This window comes from Hipposideros armiger, unplaced genomic scaffold (assembly GCF_001890085.2).
Source record: "Hipposideros armiger isolate ML-2016 unplaced genomic scaffold, ASM189008v1 scaffold_45, whole genome shotgun sequence".
NCBI classification, from domain to species: domain Eukaryota; kingdom Metazoa; phylum Chordata; class Mammalia; order Chiroptera; family Hipposideridae; genus Hipposideros; species Hipposideros armiger.
Genome location: NW_017731395.1, coordinates 2,523,622 through 2,546,884, shown reverse-complemented (window position 1 = coordinate 2,546,884; position 23,263 = coordinate 2,523,622). Strand labels below are relative to the sequence as shown.

Sequence of the window (23,263 nt, the reverse complement as noted above, 5' to 3'; positions counted from 1 at the left end):
GAGACGTGGTGTCTTCCATCAGAAACAGGCTCTCCCTCAAATAAGTCTCATGGTTAAAGGCCACATATGCTGAATATTGTTAAAATTATTAAGTATAGAAGTTTTTTTTTTTTTTTTAGTCTACTGTCAATGTTATAAACCATTTCATTTTCTTTGTCATATATAAATGGTGATCTTAAGATCATCGGACTGTCATTTTTTAAAAATAAGCATTTATATATAAAAATGAGTAGCAACCACATAGTGTTCAAAATATTTTGGTGCCATTTAAAAGTTTTCCCGGTACCACCATCTAAAGCTCAGTGTATTCATGGCATTGTGTTTAGTGTTCCGTTGACAAGAAGCTTTTCTTAGTTAAGCATGTCATATTTAAAATTCTTAAATCAGGCTTTTCTCTCATTTAAATGGACTTTTCCCCTGATTACAAAACAACAGATTTTTTTTTAACCGTTACAAAACTAATGACATTGGTTTAAGCCATCTATAATATAATGTCAACAATGAAAAAAAGTGTAGTTTTAGTTAATCTATTTAAACTTATTTTTTTATAGTCTGTATGCTGAATTTGGATATTTTCTTTTTTTAGCTTGTGGTCTGGGTTGATCCTCTGGACGGTACCAAAGAATATACTGAAGGTTGGTATCTCTTGTGTTTGTATTCGACAGCAGTAGGACCTAGTGTATGTTTAGTTGTAAACATTTAATATTTCACATGTTGTATGAAAAGCCAGTGTCACATTTTATGTATGTACCCTAAAGCTGTATCTGTGCCCATCCTAGCTAACTGTTACACACCAGTGGTTGTCAAGACAGAGAAGGAGAAAATTCATCTCCTTTAAATATGACCCCACAGCCCCACAATTCTAATGTCCCCCAGGTGAGAACAGCTAACATTAAACCGATGTTACCAAAGGGATTTTCCTGAACCCCCAGCTTTATTGGGGTAGAAAACTGTTGAAAGCGCAGCTGTACTGCCCCTTTTCTGCCACACACCTCTTCTACGCGGGACCCACTTGTCCTTGAACTGCTTTCTCACTTTACAGCTTCACCTTTAAAGGTGGGTTTCAAAACACAGTACAGTATATCTCCTTTCTGAAATTATCTAAGATGAGAAAAATCAGAAAGCAGCAAATTGAAATAAAATTGGCAACATGAAAGTAAGAAAGACCAGGCTCAGCCAGAGTTTTAGGTTTTAGGAGTGTAGCGTAAGCTGAAAGTTTTATTTCTGACTTAAAGATCTACGTAGGTTTTTTTATGTTGGTTCTTGGCTTTATAGCTTGAAAAAAGAAAGTTTCTCATAATTACTAGAAAAAACTCCCTCTGTCCTTGGATGAGACATTATCTGTGAGTCACCTACACTGAGCGTGTATGTGCGTGTGTATGCATGTGTGTGCCCTGAAAACACCTCTGTACTCCACTGAGAAATAGGGAAGCTCTAGCCAGTTTTAGGGTGTGTAAGAGCACCCCACCTGCAGAGATTTGGATTCACTGGCTCTGGGAAGGAGCCCGAGAACCTGTATTGTAATGTAGTGAATTCTAATGCTGCTTGATAGTCTATGGACCCCACTTTGAAAATCCTTACGTTAGAGGCTTGAAATGCAAGTCTAAGGGCCGGCCAAGTGGCTCAGTTGATTAAGAGTTAGCTTAAGAGCACAAACTGAGCAACAGGGTCGCTGGTTGGATTCCCACATGGGCCAGTGAACTGTGACTGAGCTGAGCTGCTTCTGAGCTGCCAACAGGTGGCAGGATGGCTCAACTGGTGAGAGCGCGTGCTCCTAACAACAAGGTTGCCTGTTCGATGGTGGGCTATGCCCACCCATAACTAAAGACTGAACTCAGAACCTTGAGCTGAGCTGCCGCCCGGGTGGCTCGGGATAGAGCATGCGCTCTTAACAACAAGGCTGTTAGTTCAATTCCTGCATGGGATGGTGGGCTACGCCCACCCACAACTAAGATTGAACACAACACCTTGAGCTGAGTGGCCGCGAGGTGTCCACTGGCAGCCAGATGGCGACTGGACTTGGAGCTGAGCTTGCTGCGCCCTCCACAACTAAGATTGAAGGACAACAACTTGGCTGTTCCCCTTCCCCAATTCCCCAACAATACCCCACCCCTCAAAAAAAGAAATGCAAGTCTAGAGCATAATCCTGGAATAGAGAGAGATCAGCAGGCAGGAGTGAGTTGGATGGTGGCTGAGGGGACCCAGAGGAATTTAATGATAATGGCTGGGGCAGTTAGGGCTGGTTTATCAAATTGTACCAATGAAACCATGTGCATCAATTCAGCTAAGTGGCCGTAGACCCTACTTCTGTCTCTGGCCGGCTCTCTCTCATAATTTGTGGGATTGATCACGGATGAATCATTGCAAATCCCTTACCTTTACTGCCAAAATAACTTGGAGCAATTGATGTGCTGATGCTGAGTCACGACATGAGACAGTTCTGTAATTGATATTCATTTCTTCTTTATAGGTCTTCTTGACAATGTAACAGTTCTTATTGGAATTGCTTATGAAGGGAAAGCCATAGCAGGAGTTATTAACCAGCCATATTACAACTACCAGGTATTGCTCTAATTGACACAAAAGTATTTTATTAGGTAAATAATGATAGTGTTACATGATTCCTGATATTTTCGAATCCAGTGATTTTTATAGCTTATTTATTTGTACATGCAGTCATCTTTTCAAAATATGGATTCCCAGGTTGCACCCCAGACCTACTGAATCAGAACCTCTGGGGGCACTGATACCAGGAATGTATAGTATGTATGAATGTGTGTATGTAGACACACTGCTTATTACATATATATTTTTTTATGTATGCCTTATGATTCAAATGCAAAAGTTTGGGAATTAGTGATATGGTTCTTGGATTAGCTTAGTCACTGAGACACCTGATTTACAGGTGGTTCTTGAAGCACACTGAAGAAATGAACCATTTCAACCAAGAAAGATGGTAGCCATGTTGTTTTCCAGGTAATACCACAGAGTGCCTAAATTGCAGTCAGCATTGATAGCAGAACTAAATATGCTCTTGCATCCTTTTCTCTTATTTTTCTCTCTAATCTACTTTGACTTTCTATTATAATCCCAAGCAATTGTCTTCCTTAGAAGCAAGAGATTAATGTAATTCCAAAGCAGAAATATATCATTAAATCACATTAAATGTTAAAGGAAATTATTGAGATAAAATACTTGTAATATTTACATTAGTGTGACCTTGACAGAATTTTGAAGAAACAGGTAACCAGAGTAGGGACTATTCTGAATTTCCATTTGCGTTAACAGCAGGATTAATCTCTACTTCTAAGATGAATTTGTTTTATTCTATCATTTGCATGATTATAAACTTTTATTTATAATCATGTGCTTCTTAGGATTATTTAGCAAAAATAGTTATGCAGTATTGGGAAAGTCTGTCATATTGAATTGTGTAAGGGTCCATTAATTCTTTTAACATGTTTAATATTTATACATTTTTATGTACAGTTGCAACTTTGTAGTTATGTAAACTTTTAAAGTATGTTAATACTGTTACTTAAAAGAAACATTTCATTCATAGATAACATTGTAATGCATGGCGCCTTTATCAAAAAAATGATCTGAGTGCTTAGACGTTGTTAATAATTTCCATCACTTTTTTCTGAGATCAGAAAAACTGTATTCATTTTCCACAGAACAATGGAAAGCAGAAGTTAAGGGAACACAGGCATGAAGCAAAGGTGAGAAAAAGAGCTAGGGTTTTGGCTCCACTAGCAGCTAGAAAAGAGGGAGGCAACCTGTACCCCAGCTAGTCATTTTCCATTCCTTGTACCAGTTCATTTTCCCCTGTTCTGCTTCTCCCCATTGTCACCTGTCCCTTTACCACCTTTCCTGCACACTCTCCTTTCCCTCTCTCTTCCTTCTCTCTTGCTAATGCCTTAAAATTTGGTGCAACAAATAGAAAATTGCTCAGCTCTGTTGGTCGTATTCAAGGCTGAATATTCAATGTTAAATAATCGTCATCATTATAATGGCTAAAATTTATCAAGAGCTTACTGCATACTGCCAGACTCAAGGAATTCACATGCATTATCTCATTTAATAGTCACCTTCATCCTTTAAGGAAACCTTTCCAGTTTTAAAGAAAAGGAGACTGAGGCAAGTGACTTACCCTGGGCCACCCAGTATGTCAATGGCAGATCAGGGATTCAAACCCCGGACCAAGCCCTTCCCCATTACTTTAACTCCCATAAGCCAGATAAAAACCTTTTAGCAATTAAAACTCTATGATTGCTTTTAACAGATACTGAAGCTGATAGGAACATAAAGGAAACAGAGTGGCTTGGTGCAAAGAAACCCAGTCTATCGTTGTATTGGAGCTAGCTTCTTAACCATTATGGGATTTAATGAACTCATCAGTAAGATGAGAATATTAGCCTTCGTTACCCCCAGAAAATTGGTGTAGAGCCTTTGACGGACAGACAGTGAGAGAGACTGAGGGAGGCGCTGTGTTTATGTCACCGGGGTGCCACATTCCGTGGTCCCTTCCTCTTTGCCTCCATATTCACTTACAAAGGAAATAGGACTTTTTAGAGACCCGAATACTCATGCCCACTATTTAGAATGCTTTCCTCTGTTGCAGAATAACTGGAGAGCTGAATTAATAAGCAGGTTTCTTGAGTGCATGAAATTAGTCTCAGCAATCAAGCTGAAGCCTCATGAGCACCCAGGGCCCCTGGAGAGCCCGTCTTTGCTTTTCAGACTCCAGCCTCTTCCATAGTACAGACTCTAGGGAACAGAGGAAGCGCATGAACGTGCATTGACCCTCCCCTTCCCCTAGTGCTTGTTCTTTGGTGCCTTTGGTGCCCTATTTGCAGGGAGTGAAATCAGCAGACAGCCTTCAGCTGTCACGTGTACAGAGCTGCTTCGCCCAGGGACACGTTTGTTCCCCAGGCAGTTCATTGCTAGTGACTGATTATTGCAGCGGTGCAAAGGCCTGGCATTTTGTCCCATTTGGTACAGCCTTGAAGAGCCATTCTAGCTCCAGAGCTCCCCCTAGGGTCGTTGTAGTAGTAAAATGACAATGACAATGCAATCTTAGCATCTGAAGCTATTGTTGGGTCTGCATCGCAGCTTGATTTCTCCCTCTGTCCTCTCATGATGCCGTCCCTCCCTTCCATGGGTGTTGGTCCCAAGGGCATTCCTTAATAAACAGCCTACCTGTCTCAGAGGCTGCTTCCCAAGGGATCCAACCTGCCACAGAAGCCAGTTTCACTGTAACAGCCCCCAAGGTACTGTTATAGGCCAAATAAGATGATGTGCTTGAAAGCATTTTGACAATAAACTGAGGCATTGTAGGTTAATGATGAGGGATATTGGCTTTGAACACACATGAGCCTAAGTTTGGTTATGATTTTCCTCGAGTCTGTGGTCAGGTTACTTAAAACAACTCCCAATCTCATTTTTCTCATCTGTAAAGTAAGGATGGTAATACCTGCTTCATGGGCTTGTTTTGGAGATTAAATGAGATGATACACGTAAAGCTCTTAGTATGGTGCCTGGTACCCGTTATGTATCCAGCAAAATATACGTGCAGGGTGGAAAGTTTGTGCAACCTTGTGTCTGTATGTCTACAATGTATATCTATTAGGTTACATAATGGTACGTTGATACTTTGTGTTCATCATCTCATGCATCAGTTTTGCTTTCCATGAAATACAGGTTATGTTTTTCTGTATGACACGTATAGTTAGAACAATGTGGTTGCAAGTTCTTTGAGCTCTGCAAAGGAAAAGAACAGATTCTAAGATTACATTATCATTGTCATTTTACTACCACAGTTGCCAGTGAAATCTTTGACCTTGACCCCCATTTTCCATGGCTGCTCTTCAGTACCAGCCTATTCAGTTGCCCCATCTCCACAGCAGCAAAATGCGTTATCACCATTGCCTATTCCCATAATAACATGATCCTCATTGTTTCTTGGATATTGAAAAGTAGTCATTAATATGTACACAGTGTTTTCATTTCCTGGAGACTTCAGCATCTTTGGCAAAGAGCTATTTCAAATACAATAATGAGATTATTTGATGATTCAGAGAGCAATAGAAATCATACGATGTTTCCTTCCCTGAGGACTCCAGGGAATAACCAAAAGCTCCCTTCAGTACCTTGGAAACCCGATTATTAACCAAAGGAACAAGGAGAGTAATCAGTTGATTCTCTGGGGAAAATTTCTTTGTCAGTGATATTGTTTTTGTACTGTGTTTTATTTTTTAAAAATGCTGCTGCTGATGTAACTATCCTGTTTATGGCTAAGATAATTACAAGCTTTGCTGTCGTTTTACCCATTTACATAGGCAGGACCAGATGCTGTGTTGGGAAGGACAATCTGGGGAGTTTTAGGTTTAGGTGCCTTTGGGTTTCAGCTGAAAGAAGTGCCTTCTGGGAAACACATTATCACGACCACCCGATCCCATAGCAACAAGCTGGTGACGGACTGTGTTACTGCCATGAACCCTGATGATGTGCTGCGAGTGGGAGGAGCAGGAAATAAGGTATGATACCGTCTGCCATCCACCCCGAAATGCAACCAAATCATGGAAAGATGTACTGAGCTTTTCAGACATGTGAAAGAAGAGTTTGGAGAAGACATTAAAGATTGTAATTTGCCATTCAAAGCACATTTCAGCAGCATTTGCATGTTTAAAAATGTCAAGGTTCATGTCTTTTTTATCTAAGAGAATTCAGTTATTAAGATAAGAGCCCGTGCCTCTTGCCCGCCCTGATTTTCTCAAGGACCCTCTTGGATTACTTCCTAGACCTTAAATAGCACTGAAAGGAACAATTGGTTACATTGTGTTCACTGAGATTCTCCTCATTCTCCCAGTCTGATCTCTTCATCTGAATATTTGATGTCTGAGTTTTATAGTACTAATCATTTGACAGTATAACCGAAAGAAAAGTGAAGGGACTAATGAACGCTTGATAGCCAGTCACTGTTTTGAGTCATGCAATTTTTATCAATGACCTCAGTTTTAGAAGAGTATTACAGGAATTGTTAAGATGACTCTTTAAAAATGTATATTTTGGTAGTGGAAATAGCAATAGATATGATTCTGCAGACTTATGAAACAACTTGTTAGACTAGTTAGCATCACACATCTGTTAGGACTTATTACAATGTATACATTATTGCAGTGATTGATATTTCTCTATTCTTTATATAATAATGGTCAATTGTTTACAAGATTTAGAAACTTTAATTTTTCTACAGTATGGTTTTTACAGTAAGAAGGAAAAACAACGTAAAAAAACCCCCACTTTATTTTATCTAACTTGGAATATGGAGACTGTTCAGATATCCTCCTTGTAGCTTGTTAACTGCTCTTTTCCCCTCAGATGACTATATTACTATGCACGTACTCTGTGTTTCTTCACAATACCTTTGTCATTGAAACCTGCTAAAGGCTTTAATCTAAGTAGGGAAGGAACTGAAATATACTTGATAGAAACAAGCAATTTTTTTCTTATTTTACCTCATTCGTTTCATGGTTGAGGGATAATTATTATGTTTAACCTTACAGATTATTCAGCTGATTGAAGGCAAAGCCTCTGCTTATGTATTTGCAAGTCCTGGATGTAAGAAGTGGGATACCTGTGCTCCGGAAGTTATTTTACATGCTGTGGGAGGTTAGTCCATTTTGTTTGGGGGAATTCCAGTTTGTATACCATTCTCATATTATGCTAAGACATTCAGTAATACTACTTTACCTAGCTAGACTCAGGATAGTTAGAGATTACCCAGTTCAACCCCCACATTTCACAGGGGAGAAAGCCAATTCATTTTTCTTTAGTTTCTCTTTTGAACTTTGATCTGCATGTAGTTAATTTAATCAAACATTTTAAATTTATGGCTTTAATGCTTTTAGGGTTTTTTTTTCTTGAAAAGCAAAATATGCATATCATCTCAGTTTCTTTTAAGCCAATATTGGTAAATATGTCAGTTCTAATGCTGAAGATCAGAGTTAGAATTTTTTTTAATCTGAAACTATATCACAAATATATACATAGTAAGATTATTTCAATTTCAAATAGACATCAGGTCACATCTACTCTTTTTTTTTTTTTAAAGATTTTATTAGGGAATTGGGGGAGGGAACAGCGTCGGGGAATCGGGGAAGCAGAACAGACAAGTTGCTGTCCTTTTGTTCTTCAGTCTAGTTGTGGAGGATGCTGCTTCACTGGCCCATGTTGGTATTATCATTGCGCTCTTCCCAGGTGGAGGCAGTCGCTCGCTGGCCATTGGATGGCCGCTCATGGCAGCTCTCGCTGGCTGCCAGCCACCCACGCGGGCTGCCAGACACTCATGGTAGCTCATGGCAGCCTACACTGTCGCCAGCCACTCATGGCAGCCCAGCTCCAGGTCGAGCTATTGTTCACAATCTTAGCTGAGAGGGCACAGCTTACTGGCACATGTGTGAATTGAACCTGCAGCTCTGTTGTTCAGAGTTTGCACTCTTACCAACTGAACCACTCAGCCGGCCCAGGTCACATCTACTATTAAACACTTGATTTTTTTATTTTATCATTTTTCCTAGTATATTATTGTGTCAATATGTGATTAACATATTACATGACAAGGAAGTTAAATCCATCATGATCCATTCTCACTAGGATGTTACAAGAAACTATAATACAGATATATTTTGTGAACATAAAGTGTTCAATATTAAATGGTAGAAAAAAAAATCACATTTGAAAATGGGGATAGTGGTGATGAATTATAACAAATACAAAAAGTAATCAACTCAGGAAAAGAGAAATTAGTTGATACCAAAAATGCTAAATGAAATTATTTTAATGAAATCAGTCAGAATTGCTCTGTAGTCTTAAATTTCAAGTGAATTAACACTTAACCACTATCTTCCTTATTTTATCCAGAATTAATTGGATATTATTGCATAGGGAAGCAAGGGGCACTTAAAAACAACTGGAAACCTAATGATCCAATCAGCCCTTGACATTGTATCGATGTGTTTTCTGTAGGCAAGTTAACCGACATTCATGGAAATGCCCTTCAGTACAACAAGGAAGTGAAGCACATGAACTCTGCAGGCGTCCTGGCCACGCTGAGGAATTATGACTACTACGCAAGTCGAGTTCCTGAATCTGTTAAAAACGCACTTGTTCCTTAGAGGGACATCTTGTTTACTTGGCCAGAGAAGGACTTGGTTCTCAAAATTATAGATTTTAAAACGAGTCAGAGGGCATGAGGAGCTCCACCTTTACTCAGTGATGATCAGCGATTTATATTTAATGACTTGGGAGCAGAAAATCGAATTTTAAAATTTCTTGAATCATTAATCAACCAGACCACTTTTGACATCTGGAGAATTTGTAAAGCCTGTCACTTTTCTTTTCCTCCTTTTATTTGGAGAAATGAAAGGAAGATTCAGTTCCAACTGACTACCCTGGTCAACTGTTTAATCCACATTCCTAGTGTATAAACCAGATTCCTTTAGGGCACAGAAGCACAAGTTGTTATCTGAATCTCATTTTTGTTTTTCACAATAATGTTCCAAGTTTTCCAGGTATGAATACAATAAAATGTCCTTATGTATGTTGATGAAACAGATTTATGGGGAACGCTTCTTTAAATTATTTAATTCTAGCTAGTCTCTGTCCAGTCTGTTAAATAAACTTCCCTGTTATTTGATTAAGCAAGTGGTTTGACCCTTCTCAGACCCAGCTGTATCTCAGAATCACTTAGGAAGCTTTAAAAACAATACCATCACAGGCTCCACCCCAGCCATTTTGATTCTGTGTATTTCCAGGGACTTCCATAATCTATTAAGTTTAGAACTCACTAGGTAAGATAGTGTAGTATAATCTCGCAGGGGGTGATGGATGAGCCGGAAACTGGATGCCAATAGCTGGGACTTCTAGTGGGAATAACAAGCACAATGTTTCTGAGAAAAAAAAGTAATAAACAGAAAGGAAGCTAGAGTAGGCCGAAGTAAAATGAACAAGGGGAAGAGTGTTATAAAGTGAGGTTGGGGAGGCAGGCAGGGGCCATATATAGCCTTAATTTAAAAAACAAATTTTAAACATTGAGGGGAAATGAAATTGACTATTAAAGGATACAAGGTTTATTTTAGGGTGACGAAATGTTCTAAAATGGATTGTGCTAATGATTGGACAACTCTGAATATGCTAAAAAACCATTGAATGTATACTTTAAATGGGTGAATGGTATAGTATGTGAATTATATTTCAGTGAAGCTGCTAGAAAAATGTACTAGCTGAGATAGACCATCAACATGAGGCTAAACAGATTATGGGACCATCTTTACAAGTCTAAACAGATAGTAGTTCCAATTCTTGCTTTTGTGTGTGTGTGTGTGTGTGTGTGTGTGTGTGTGTGTGTGTTTTAAAAGACATTAATCTGTAAAAATTATGTCTGAAAGGCAATAGATAAGAAAGTGCAAGATTAGCCAAAAAAAACTTAAAGGCATCAAAACGTATGTGAAAGTATATTCAGATATGAGATTTAAATAAGAAGTCAGTCATGAAAACCTGGGAGAAAATTACTCCAGGCAAGAGGAAAGTGCAAATGGATAAAAGATGTGAAACAAAAGGTACAGTGTGCAAGAAGCTTATAACACAAAAGACAATATATGCAATTACAATATAAAATGGTAAGCTTAAAATAGTGATTACTATAGAATGTTAACAATGCAATGATAATACACGGTATCAGTTGTGTTAGTATTTTCTTTTCAGTAATTCATTGTTTTACTTATGTACTGTATACACTTTTTTAAAAATTTAGACATGTAAGGGTCCCAGGTATCACCTAAATTCAGAGAAATGTGGGTGTCTGTTCATAAGTTTGAAGAGCAGGAATAACTTAGGTTTATTTAAAACAGGTCACAAACAGAATATTTCGAATTTAGAAGATACACTATTGAAATATCCCTTTATCAGGATGTTGAAGATTTTGTCCAAAGGGAGTTTTAATGGCAAAAGTAGGTTTACATGTGTCAGTGGAAAGAGAGAGAGACTATTAAATTCTTAGTGATGACTATGAGACTGGAAAGGAAAATAAATCAAAGAGAACCTGTTATTCTAGCAATCAATTTACTGGAACAACTCTAAACTTTTCCCAAAAGGAGTGGCAGGCTAATAGCATCTAAGGGGGAGAGACTCCACCTTGATCTTACTGTGCTTAATGAAATTCTCAACAAGGAAAATGCATAAATTGATGATGTTGGAACAACATCAGTGGCAGCCTTCATGCCTTCCTCAGTCATCTCCACATAGGACTTGTGTAGGATTTTAGACACCATGATACTGATGCTCTTGGTCATGCCCGAGAAGTTGGTGCCCTGTTGACTGAAGGTGTCCAGTATCCAGTGGCTCCCAGCATGATCTTGAGGTCACGGGTCGTTTCCACTTTGAACTTAGGTAAATACAAACCCACATCTCTCTTGCTCATATTCTATGAGCCTGCCAGGCTATTAATTTCTCAATGGTGAGTTGATCTTCAAGCTTCTACAGACCATTTATTTCATTTGGCAGCAACAAAATTCATGCTTAGAATAGCACCATCAGCCATGCTTAGATCAGTATAATCATGCTTGCCTTTGTGTGGTATATTTTTCAAAGTAAATTTTGTATCACTGTCCCCGCACCCCCCCGCAGCAATCAGTCGCTTTGCGGCCTTTTCCTGGTACTAATTATGATAGAGTAGGAAGGACTCAGTTTGTGCCAGGCACTGCAGGGAATCCAAAGATGTCTGAGATAAGGTTTTTCAGCAAACAAGAATCTTAAGAGCTAGCAGGGTGCGCAGCAATCAATTTCAACAAAGGGAGGTTGAAAAGGCAGAGTTTGGTGTGCATAGAATCACCTGGAGAACTTCGTAAAATGAGATTATGCATCCCATCCCTAGAGACTGATAGGAAGGTAGGGGTAGGGGGAGAAGTCTTGTTCTGATGCAGGAGCCTGTCCTACTAGAGGCTGGCTATATAAAGACAGCAATCTTTAGCGGTGGGTTGGGACAGGTGGAAACGCCTCTATAGCTGCATTAAGCACTCAAGCCCCATATTTAATCTAAGCAGCACTCTCGAGGGGGTTTAAGAGCAAGTCCTGGACCCCTTGAGCCCTAATAGCAGCCCTGGACGATGTCTGCAGCACAGGCGCGTGCGCGCCTATGTGTGTGTGTGTGTGTGTATATATATATATATATATATACACACACACACACACACGTCACGCAGGACATGAGAAGAAAACAAATGGCCCTGTGTAAAGTACGCTCGCGCAGTCCAGGCAAACAAAGCCAAGACAAATGGGGGCAGTGCCCACCGACAATATACAACCCGCTTTGGGTGTTGTTTCGTGCTTCATGGGAACGCCCCTAACACTGTAGAAACGGTCTTATCCCTTGCTTTCCTCGCTCTCCGAAATACTGTAAGTCTCATCAGCTCCAGCGTCTTCCCCATAGCAACGGGGGAAGCCACGTAGGCCCTGCGGACCCTAAATGACAAGGGGCAGGGTCCAAGGCCGTGAAACCGGCGAAGGGCGCGCCGCGATGACGCACGTGGTGTGCGCCAAGCGCGGCGGCCACGGCGCAGGGGCGGGGCGAAGGCTGCGGCAGCGTCCGGTGCGTACACGTTGCAGCTTCTCGCTGTCGGCGGCTCCGGGGTGGTTCGGCGGCCTCGCAGGCGCACTGACTGGTAGACCCGTCGACCGGTGGAGATGGCGACGCTCTGTCTGACCGTGAACTCCGGAGACCCGCCTCTGGGTAAGGGCCGAGGCTGCCGATCCGCGTGGGTTGCGTGTGGGTTGCGTCAGCCTGGGCGGCTGCGGGGCGGAAGGTCGCCGCGCCGCGGCTTTGCGCAGTGGCGACCACGAGCCGGGAGACGAGGCCTGCGCCTCTCCCCCGATCTGTACCCCGAGTAGCCTTGGCGCCCCTCGCCGTCAGTCCCCCGGCAGGCCCTGCACCTGAAGACAGTTTTCTCGGGCGTGGAGGGAGGCGCCGCGGGAGCCGCGACAGCGGGGTGACATGAGGCTCAGCTCGGACCCGTTCTCTCAGCGGGATGGCACCCAGCCAACCCGTCGTGTGCCTTTTTGACACGGTTTCCCCTGGAGAACGAGAGCTGCTCGTAGAAACAACATTTTAAAACTTAAAATCCCATGATCTTCGCTTCCCCGTCTTTTAGCGTTTCCCCCTGATGTTTCTGGACCATGCCTCCCGCCTTCGTTTTAGAAAAGATCTTCAATCTGTTTGACTTTTCTTTACGTTTCATTGGGTTCAAAGCAAACAAGGCAGACGGATCGTAGTCGCTTTGGAAATGGCAGCAGAGGTTGCATTTATTTTTAATTAAAGGTGGCAGGGTAATTGCTGGAGCACCCAAACCCTGCGGGCCAATGGGGTTGCCTTAACTCCACGCCCTGTCGCTGTAGGAAGTGTCAGACGAAACGTTGGACCTGTCACCTTCCAGATACACCTGAAGTTGGATTCGGAATTGCATTTTCAACGTGGCCAAGGTTGTGGATGGATAGCTTAGAATGTCTGCCTTCTTACTTTGGGAAAGTGACATACAGAAAAATGAGCTTATTGATCTCGTTTTGTTAATGCATGTGTGTGTGTAGCTGCAGACATACACGTGTCGAATGTTCAGATCTTTAGCTACAACTGGCCACACAGAGCTGATGAATTACGCATTAGGCTTTAGACTTGGGTGCTCTGCGTGTATTGTAACAAAACGCCACCATTTAGTAGCCACTTGAAACGTTTTAAAAAACGCTCATGTTTTTAGCATAAGTCCAGTAATTATGGGCTAACCTCACATAAATCAATAAACTCGAGAAGAAACGGGTTTGGTTCTTGGGCTGCCAGAGCCCTAGACAGTGTACCCTCGTAGTTACGAGCAAAGACGTTTGGTTCCTGGAGACCTTTTTCCAATCCCTGTTGCTACTTAACTGGAACCTTGGAACCTTGGCAAATACCTTGTTTGGCCCCCACATTCGGTTTCCTTGTTTAAGAAAGGAGGGATAATAGCTTCCATCGGATGGGTTGCCAGAATTTGGGACAAAGGATTAATGAATCAATTTATGTGTTGAGAGGCAGTGTTTTAGGTTTCGAATTCTGGACTGCCTTAGACCTGGAATCAAATCCTGATTGCCACATATTTAGTCAAGGACTTTGGGCTAGTTATTGAACCCTTCCAAGCCTTAGTTTCCTCTTCCGTAAAATGGACGTAAAGGTGTCTACCTCATTAGGTTACTACAAAGATTAAACATTATAATGACTAAAGTATTTAGCACACTGCCTACCACGTAGCAGTCACTCAAATGCTAGTTACAATAGCTTTTATACAAGACGCGACTCTAATTTCTTCTTGTCTCCTGAGGGAGGAGAAGATTAATTTCAGAGTCCCTATCTGGAAGCTGAGCATATTCAAAAGTAATTGGACTGTGCCTGATTTGTTATTTCTCTGAGACCAAGAGACTATAGTACTTTCTGTTTACAGACTACTGGGGGAAAGTTTAGTCTTTACAGGACTTAATATTGGCTTGTTGAGTCATCCTTACTGCTTTGTGATTTCAGTTTTAAGTACTACTTTGTTGATAAAGAGAAATCTTTTTATCTTACTATTTTTAGGCGCTTTGCTGGCAGTAGAACATGTGAAAGACAACGTCAGCATTTCTGTTGAAGAAGGGAAAGAGAATATTCTTCGTGTGTCTGAGTAAGTGCTTTTGTATCTTTGTTTTCAGTACTAAAGAGCATTTTTACATTTCAGGGTTAAATGTTATATGCTTATTTTACTTGCTCATTGGTAGATTGTCCCTATAAAAAATATTCTTTTCTTTCTGGAAGAACTATATCCAGAGACTTATATTTGTCAGCAAGCTATCGGATTCCTCTTGTAATCTGTTTAAAAGAAACTAGAAATGTACAGAAAGATTTATACATAAGGATTTTCAATTTCATTATAATTTATTCTGGTGGAAAATAAGTATTTGAATCAGTAATAATAGGAAACAAATAAATTTGGTAAGAATTATTTTATTGCTATTGTCTCATCTCCATAGTCTCTTTTTTCTTTATAGTTTTATGTCTTTTTAAAAAACAATTTTTATGAAGTCATACTGGATTATGGTAGACTCCCAAACCAATTACTGGCGTCCTTCCTTATAAGAGTAGATACACAGTGGGAAGAGGGCCATATGAAGACCGAGGCAGAAATTGGAGTGATGTAGCTACAAGCCAAGAACACCAAGTATTGAAACAAGAGGCAGGAAGGACTCCTTCCCCAGAGCCTTCAGAAGGAGCATGGCCCTGCAGACACCCTGCTTTGACCCCTAGTCTCCAGAACTACGGAAGAATAAATTTTTGTTGTTTAAAAAATAATAATTTTTACAAAACAATTTTGATGGGGTTTAATCTGCCATCTTTACCTGGAAGTGATAAAACTAGCTTATGACAGTATATCCTTGATATGGCCTTGATGTATTTTAAACCACTGTTATTCTCAGTATCCCAAGTATATTTTCATATTTTCACCACTGAATAAGCATGTAGAGACTAATAAAGGGATGCTCACATAGATAGTCTACTCTGAAGTCAATTATTGGATTTAGCTGTACATTTCAGAACAAATTCGAATAGGATAAAAACAGTAAAGAACAAATTAGATCTTTTTTTTTTTTACTGTAGTAGGAAATACATGATAAATATAATAAGATTTCTATTTTCACATTCCTTTATAAGTCTCATGACTTACTGATTTCCTAGAGCCACAGCGATTCTTCATCTCATGCTTATATTCTAGAAATGTGGTATTCACGGACATAAACTCCATACTTCGCTACTTGGCTAGAGTTGCAGCTACAGCGAGGCTCTATGGCTCCAACCTGATGGAACATACTGAGGTAAGGAATGAACATTTCCAGAGTGTGTTCTGTTTCGATTTATGCTTCTCTTCTTTTGAGGACTTCATTTTGTTGTTGGCTTATGTAGTTATTCTATGTGAGGATATTAACAGAGTGTTAGTTATAAACCAAGTTAAGGAATTTTCGTACTGTTTTTAATTTCAGAGAAAAACTCTTAGCTTCTAAATGTGAACTTTTAACCCCATACCAGCTGTCCTGTTGGTTTATTGAGTGTTGTCTTCCTCTTTCTAGACTCCTAGAATTTCATAGCTGGATGTGACTGTAAGATCATTGTATGCAGCTCCCTTACTTTACAGATGAGGCAACAGGCCTAGACAAGTTCAGAGGTTTGCCCAGGGCCACACACATTGTTTGGATCCCATTTTCCTTTCTAAGTATATACCTTATTTAATTAATTACACCAACAGTAGGCTAACTTTCAGTACTGCCCTTTAGATGTTTTTTTTTTCTTTTTTTTTTCCTTTTTGGCTATTTCTGTTCAGCTCTAACTTTCCTAGATCTTTTAAAATTCAAAATGCAAAGAATAGTTTCTAAGTAGCTACTTTCAAATTCTGCAAGTGAATTAATCTACTTGGCTAGGCACCACCTGTTGGGTTCGATCAGGTTAGTCTTGCCACCATTTCTCATTTTTCTTCCCTGAAGTACCCCTCAGTGCCCCTGCAAACAAAGCATAGAAAAATAATAACAAACTGTTCATTTAAGTGCCAATTTAGATCCCAGTCAGTTAGAATTAAATCCACAGAATGGTAAATTCTGTCATTGAGGTAAAGTCATGGTTCTAACTGAGATTGTTTGTTTTTGTTTAAATGTGAACTCTGGGATGTACTTCTTTTCTGTCCTTCTGTTTACAGATTGATCACTGGTTGGAGTTCAGTGCTACAAAACTGTCTTCATGTAATTTGTTTCCTTCTGGAATCAGTGAGCTCAATCATGGCCTGTCTCTGAGAACATACTTAGTTGGAAACTCCTTGAGCTTAGCAGATTTATGTGTTTGGGCCACCCTGAAAGGTATCAATAATTCTTCTTGAAGAACGTTGTGTTGTAGTTATTGAATGTTTTACTGGGTAAGAAGTACACATATTTCCGTGTTTATGAACATCTGTCTACCTACCTACCTACCTACCTACCTACCTACCTACCTACCGGCAGTCACTTAGGACTTCCTTACAAAGGAATGGCCACTCTGGCTATTTTATTGCTATCCAGTCACAGGAATTCCCCATCCTCTGCTATCCCCTGAGGTCAGCTCGCTCTCACTACCCCGGCTCCCCTCTTGCCTTTGGAGCTGGCCTTGTTCCTGCTAAGGCAGCCCTTGTCCCGTTTATGCCAGCACCTCTGCTGTCTCTCTCAGCCGTTAATGTGCTCCGAGCACTGTTGCCTCTGGCTGCTCAGTAGGTGTGAGTGAGGGGGGTCTGGGGTTGTTCCTCTAAGAGGTCCCTTTTTCCCTCTTCTGCAACTAGTTTGCAACAGGTAAGAGTATGGGATTGATGATAGCTACAAAGAGGACTTAAATTTTGTTAGTTTATTTTCTGTTTAAAAAAAAAGGACCTAGAGCAAATAGGCCAAAATGTTTTATTCTTTAAATTTGGGTTCTGTGTGTTTTTGTTTTTTATTCTTTCTACTTTTTTGTGGCCTAAACTTTTCTCCAAATTAAATTAAATTGTTGGAATAATAACCAACATAAACTGAAGGCCTTTTCTGGTTAGACCTTTTCATTCTGGTTAGGCATTTTTATCTATTTTAATTTTGGACTTAATGTTCATGAAAGGAAGATAATGTCTTAAGGATATAGCTTTGTGATGTTAAATAAACTTTGCTTCCATACCTGTTTTTGATATTTCACCTGAAGAAATGAGCTACTGCTTGATCTTAATTTTTATTTTGTTCTCTTGTTGATCTCCTTAAAACTTTGTCTTAATTACGATATGTAGTGTTGGCACTAGAGAGGGTGTTTGGTAGTAGTGAGGACAAGATTTAGTATTCACTTCAGTGAATTAAACTGAAGAAATATTTTTAATTTACTTTTGTGAATACTATAAAATATATGAAAGTATTAGAAAAATTTCACCATATGCCCACGTTTTAAAAATTGTATTATAGAAGCACAACTTTAAGCCATCTCATTTACTTAAATTAACCATGACTGGAACTGTGCTTTTGAAGTTGCAGATTTATTGAATGGTTTTTAAATTACATTTGCTAATAGGAAATGCTGCATGGCAGGAACAACTGAAACAGAATAAAGCTCCGGTTCATGTAAAGCGTTGGTTCGGCTTTCTTGAAGCCCAGCAGGCCTTCCAGTCAGTAGGTACCAAGTGGAATGTTTCAACAACCAAAGCTAAAGTGGTAAGCCTTTTTCTTTCTTTCCCTTTCTTTCTTTCTTTCTTTCTTTCTTTCTTTCTTTCTTTCTTTCTTTCTTTCTCTCTCTCTCTCTCTCTCTCTCTCTCTCTCTCTCTCTTTCTTTCTTTTCTTTCTTTAATCCTGGTGTATTAGTCTGTCTGAGACCTCAGATCTGAAAAGAAAANCTCTCTCTCTCTCTCTCTCTCTCTCTCTCTCTCTCTCTCTCTCTCTCTCTCTCTCTCTCTTTCTTTCTTTTCTTTCTTTAATCCTGGTGTATTAGTCTGTCTGAGACCTCAGATCTGAAAAGAAAATCCTTCCTATTCATAGTTGATATTTTTTCATGAATAAAAAAAGGATCTTGTATGAGTCTGCCCTTGTTAAGTTTTGGCTTGCCTTTGTAACCATTAAACTACGTAAAGCTTTAATCTTCATAATTATATGTCTAAAAGATGATGATCATCCAGTATGTGTCCCTTGGGAAACCCAAACTCCAAGTAACTAAAATCTCTATTTTATAGCTCTACCACCTTTTCTGCCTCCTAAATTGCCTATTCTCTGGTTTTTGAACCACTGCCCATTGAGTCCTGGGCTTCTGCAGAGCCTTTTTGTTGATTGTGTAGGAGGATGTGACATAGAGGACAGTAGAAAAGGTCCTCTTTCCCAGCCTGAGTCACTCTACTACCATGATATGTTTTACATATGCTTGTGTAGTAAAGTTATAATTTAAAGGTGTTCCGATGCAGTGAAGCTGGAAAACCACTATCTGCTTGGATAAAGACACTACAGTTCACTCAGTCTGGCTAAAAATCTTCACTCACCCCTTTACCACTTTTCATATCTAATTGGTCATCAAGTTCTGTTGTTCTCATATCTATAGATCTGTTTTCTGTCTCCACTGCTGTTGATTTTTATTGAGACCTCATTTCCCGCTGCTTGATTTAATACCATCTCATTACTGAACTTTCCTTCTTTGGTCTCTTTTCTTCTAGTTCACCTCTGCACAGTCCTGGGTATCATTCTAGAAAATACAAATGAATGGTTCTGCTACTCCTGAGAACTCCCCATTGCCTAAAACATAAAAGCCAAGCTCATAAGGACTGCCGCGTTTGCACCTAATGCCCACTCAGCATGCTTTCCTAGCTTTTCATGGGCGCGCACTGCTCTTGGAAAGAGTGCCCGTATGCACTTGCCATCTGATATATATATACTTATTTTTCAAGGTCCAGTTTGGTCCTTACCCCCTTTTAAGCTTTTCCTGATGACCCTAGATGCTGTTGGTTAACTTCAGTTGACTGCTCTAACAAGCACCCTATATACATGCATGCATCTCTTACTGGTGTTGGTTTTATTTACTTCCTTCACGCGATTTTGGGTCTGCAAGTGCAAGGGCGATGTCTGGTTACCGTTTTTCTCATAACCATGCCTGGCACATAGTGAGTACTGACTAGTAGTTGTTGAGTGATTGTATTCTTGAACGTTTAACAATTAAACATAAAACAATTTGTGTTGCTGTTCTACTTTTCAGGCCCCTGAAAAAAAGCAAGATGTTGGGAAATTTATTGAGCTTCCGGGTGCTGAGATGGGAAAGGTTACTGTCAGATTTCCTCCAGAGGCTAGTGGGTAAGAAATGATAATTGAATATCTTTAGTGGAAAATATTTAGACAGCTACCAAATATTTTTAATAATAGGTCAATAATATAGAAGAAAATAAGATTTTAATTGTGCGAATTAAAATTCTAAACATCTTAATACTCTCTTAATTATTGACAGTTACTATATTAAATTCGTAGTTTCAGTTTATTAAATCAATAGGAGAGAGAACTTGGTGTTTTACCCCAGATGGAATTTTAATTATAATAGAAAAACACCTGTAAATAAAAAGGCTTAAGTTTCATTTACAGTTTGAGATTTTTAGGCTTTCATTTAATAAGGATTTATATTTGTACACTTGAGCAATCCTTCCATTTGCAGTAAAGTTACGGTAGAATTAATTTTAAGGTTTTTTTTCCCAAGTAAAGGAAGGAAAGCCCTGAAAAGCCCATTCCTATTCACTCTTTTCATTATTAGCAGGTCTCCCAACCCTTTTTGCTCTTGGCTCCCGGAGAAAATAATAACACTTGAATAGCTCATTAGCAAAAAAAACTGTGCCGGCTGGAGGCCACCAGCCCGGGGCTGCCTCAGGCCTTCATCAGTGTCCCCAAGGCTGAGGGTAGTCTCTGCCTTTGCACTGGGGTCAGCCGGAGACAAGCTTTGTAATAGAGCCCTTCCAATGATAATCATCTAATGAAATGCCTCTTATTAAAGCACTTAGTCTCAGGAACTTAGCCATTAGGAAAGCATTGTGCTACCATTTGTAAATGGGATGATTTTTTCCCCCAAATTTTGTTTAATTTCAGATTTTGTATTCTGTGGCTAAATTCTTACCATCTGTGGTAAGTGGAATGTGCGGACAATAGAAAGTGGCAGAGAAACAGTTTTATTTTAGCTGTTCTTAATAGTTCTTTACAGAGTATTTCATAATGCCATTGACAGCAAAACCAGTTTTAGAATTCCACGTTTTTGCTCTGCTTCTGTAAGTTTGCTGATTTCGGTAGTGAAATAAAGGATAGGTAGATGGAGATGAAAGAGAAATAATGCTTCTGGAAAATTTGCAGACTGAATCTTTAAATGATTGATTGGTAGTTGACTGACTAGAATCAGTCATAAATGGTACCTATCTTACATGGTTTAATTCCCACAGACATCTTGGGTCCCTAGCACCCAATTTTCTGCTCCTGTGTATTTCGTGTGAGAGGCCATGGTTATCGCGATGCGTAGTGACTTTAATGGTTTAATAAAAGCCACTTTCTTAGCAGTGATTGTTTATAGGTATGCCATTTGAACATTTGTCTTTTTTGAATCTTTTTATATTTTCTGTCACTTCTTGATAGCGCGTTCCTTGCGTTTATTATTTACTGTATAAAATATGTTTATCTTCTAAATTATGTCAATTTCAGAGACGATGCTTCTGGCTGAATACAGTTTTAGGATTTGGAATATAAATCAATGTTCAGGTTTTTAAAATATTTTTAATTTTGATCATATTCCCTTATATTGCTAGAGTCCTTTAATTATTTTTGTAATCTTTTTTTTCTATGTTTTGCATGAAAGGCCAGAAAGACTTTTAGTCTTATTCTTGGCTAACATTAATATAGCACCTGTTATGTGCAGATACTATCAAGCACTTTACATATAGTAACTTAATTAATACTAACAGCCCTGTGAGGAAGGCACTGTTATTATCTCCATTTTACAAAACTGATTCATACAGTGTTTTAGTAACTTGCCAACTCAAATCTACGCTGTCTGGCTGTAGAGTCCATATGACCTAAAATTATAGGCCTGTGTTTGTTGCATGTGGCAGAAGCCCACTTCAGCATCAATACTAACTAATGCAGCATGAATCTTATTATCTGTAACTGTTGTGATATAGGTTGTTTATTGGGTTGATTATTTTAGTTATCTTGTGAATATTTATAATCCTGTTAGCTTTCTTGAGGTTTTAAGTTGTTAGAACTGCACACATTATTTCAGATACACAAATAATATCTTTAAGTATAAGATAATGGTTTGATTTCATCACCCCTCCTAGATTCATTCATGTGTGTAAAGCCGAGCACATAAACTGTCATACAGTAGGTATTCATTGATTATTAGTGTTTTCTTATTTCTTTTTATGGGTATAATATGTTATAAATATGTTATAGGTATAACACAGTTCTATTTTATTTTTAATAAACTTTTAATTTTAGAATAGTTTTAAATGTATAGGAACATTGCCAAAGTAGCACAAAAAATTCCCATATACCCTGTACCCTGTCTTCCCTAATGTTAAATTCTTATATTAATGTGGTAGCTTTGTCACAACTAGTGAACCAATATTGAAATTACTGTTATCTAAATTCCATGCCTTTTTAAAAATTTTATTAGTTTTCCCTAATGTCCTTTTTTCTGTTCTAGGGAATCTCACCTGGCATACCACTATGGCCCTTTATTTATGCAGAAAGTTTTGAATAACCCTAAATGTATTGCATTGTACTTGTCTGCATTAACCATGACTGTAAACCATTCTTAAAATTGAATCTCTGGTCTAGAATGCTGCATGGATTTCTAAAAAAAGGATTGATTTAAAAACTGATATAAAGACACACAAAGTATTGTGCTTTTTCCTCCTAGTTGTTATTAACCGAGATCAGAGTTGTGTGTGCAACTCGGTGACTGTTGAACAGTGTGACTGAGCTACCATTATCAATTAAAACAAATACAAATTAGTGAAGCCGATTAAGCTTCTGTGCTTCATGACTTGTTTGCTGCCCTATAAAGTGTTTTTTTTTTTTTTTTAGCAAAGTGGTTAGGACGTTGCTTTTTACTCACTTCATTGGTAAAGGATGAAGTTGATGTTTAGTATTAACCAACATTGCCTCTGATTTATTTTATTCCTTGTGACTGAACTGCCCGTAGGAACAGAATAGTGTTTCCATAGGTTGTGATTCATGGAGTGTTGGTACTGGATGAGACCTTCAAGATCATTTAGTTAAAATCCTTTTATTTAGGCTTCTGAGAAAACTGAAGTAGCTTTTCTATGCTCCCTAATCCCCATGTGCGCTTTCGTTTAGTTATCACAGCGACAGTGGCAGCCTCTCAGGTGCTTCTCTCTAGCACCAGCCAGTTCTCAGTAGCATCAGGTCTTATTAAAGACACACTACCTCGTAGCATTGAAACAGTTTGGGAAGTAGCTTTCCTCTAACTAAACGACCATTTATTCTCTGTGAAAAAAATAAAAAGATTCTCCCTAAGGTTATAATGTTTGTAAATAACTTGTCTCTTCCTGAGCTTTTACATATGAAACTATTTCTTACAGTTATTTTATAAATGTGGTAGTCCTTTTTTCCTTCTAGTCAGTGTCATATTTTCTATCACAATACTTCTTGTTAGGAA

At 39.1% G+C, this 23,263-nt stretch overlaps 2 protein-coding genes across 8 annotated transcripts in view; both read left to right on the top strand.

The window, feature by feature from the left end:
- Nucleotides 1–9,619, top strand: part of BPNT1 (3'(2'), 5'-bisphosphate nucleotidase 1) — a 19,616-nt gene extending 9,997 nt beyond the window's left edge. For 3 of the 4 annotated variants that reach the window (XM_019639676.1, XM_019639674.1, XM_019639672.1), the window contains 6 exons: nucleotides 587–635; nucleotides 2,471–2,562; nucleotides 3,678–3,722; nucleotides 6,342–6,539; nucleotides 7,569–7,674; nucleotides 9,031–9,619. In XM_019639676.1, coding sequence (XP_019495221.1) covers nucleotides 587–635; nucleotides 2,471–2,562; nucleotides 3,678–3,722; nucleotides 6,342–6,539; nucleotides 7,569–7,674; nucleotides 9,031–9,179 — 639 coding nt within the window. In that variant the 3' untranslated portion in view covers nucleotides 9,180–9,619. The remainder of the gene's footprint in view (nucleotides 1–586; nucleotides 636–2,470; nucleotides 2,563–3,677; nucleotides 3,723–6,341; nucleotides 6,540–7,568; nucleotides 7,675–9,030) is intronic. The other variant, XM_019639675.1, reaches the window with a different exon arrangement.
- Nucleotides 9,620–12,627: 3,008 nt separating this feature from the next.
- EPRS1 (glutamyl-prolyl-tRNA synthetase 1) overlaps nucleotides 12,628–23,263 on the top strand; it is a 49,283-nt gene continuing 38,647 nt past the window's right edge. For 2 of the 4 annotated variants that reach the window (XM_019639638.1, XM_019639637.1), the window contains exons 1-7: nucleotides 12,628–12,790; nucleotides 14,654–14,738; nucleotides 15,825–15,924; nucleotides 16,797–16,953; nucleotides 18,152–18,291; nucleotides 19,275–19,295; nucleotides 19,811–19,905. In XM_019639638.1, the coding sequence (XP_019495183.1) occupies nucleotides 12,745–12,790; nucleotides 14,654–14,738; nucleotides 15,825–15,924; nucleotides 16,797–16,953; nucleotides 18,152–18,291; nucleotides 19,275–19,295; nucleotides 19,811–19,905 (644 nt within the window). In that variant the 5' untranslated portion in view covers nucleotides 12,628–12,744. The remainder of the gene's footprint in view (nucleotides 12,791–14,653; nucleotides 14,739–15,824; nucleotides 15,925–16,796; nucleotides 16,954–18,151; nucleotides 18,292–19,274; nucleotides 19,296–19,810; nucleotides 19,906–23,263) is intronic. The other 2 variants (XM_019639640.1, XM_019639639.1) reach the window with 1 other exon arrangement.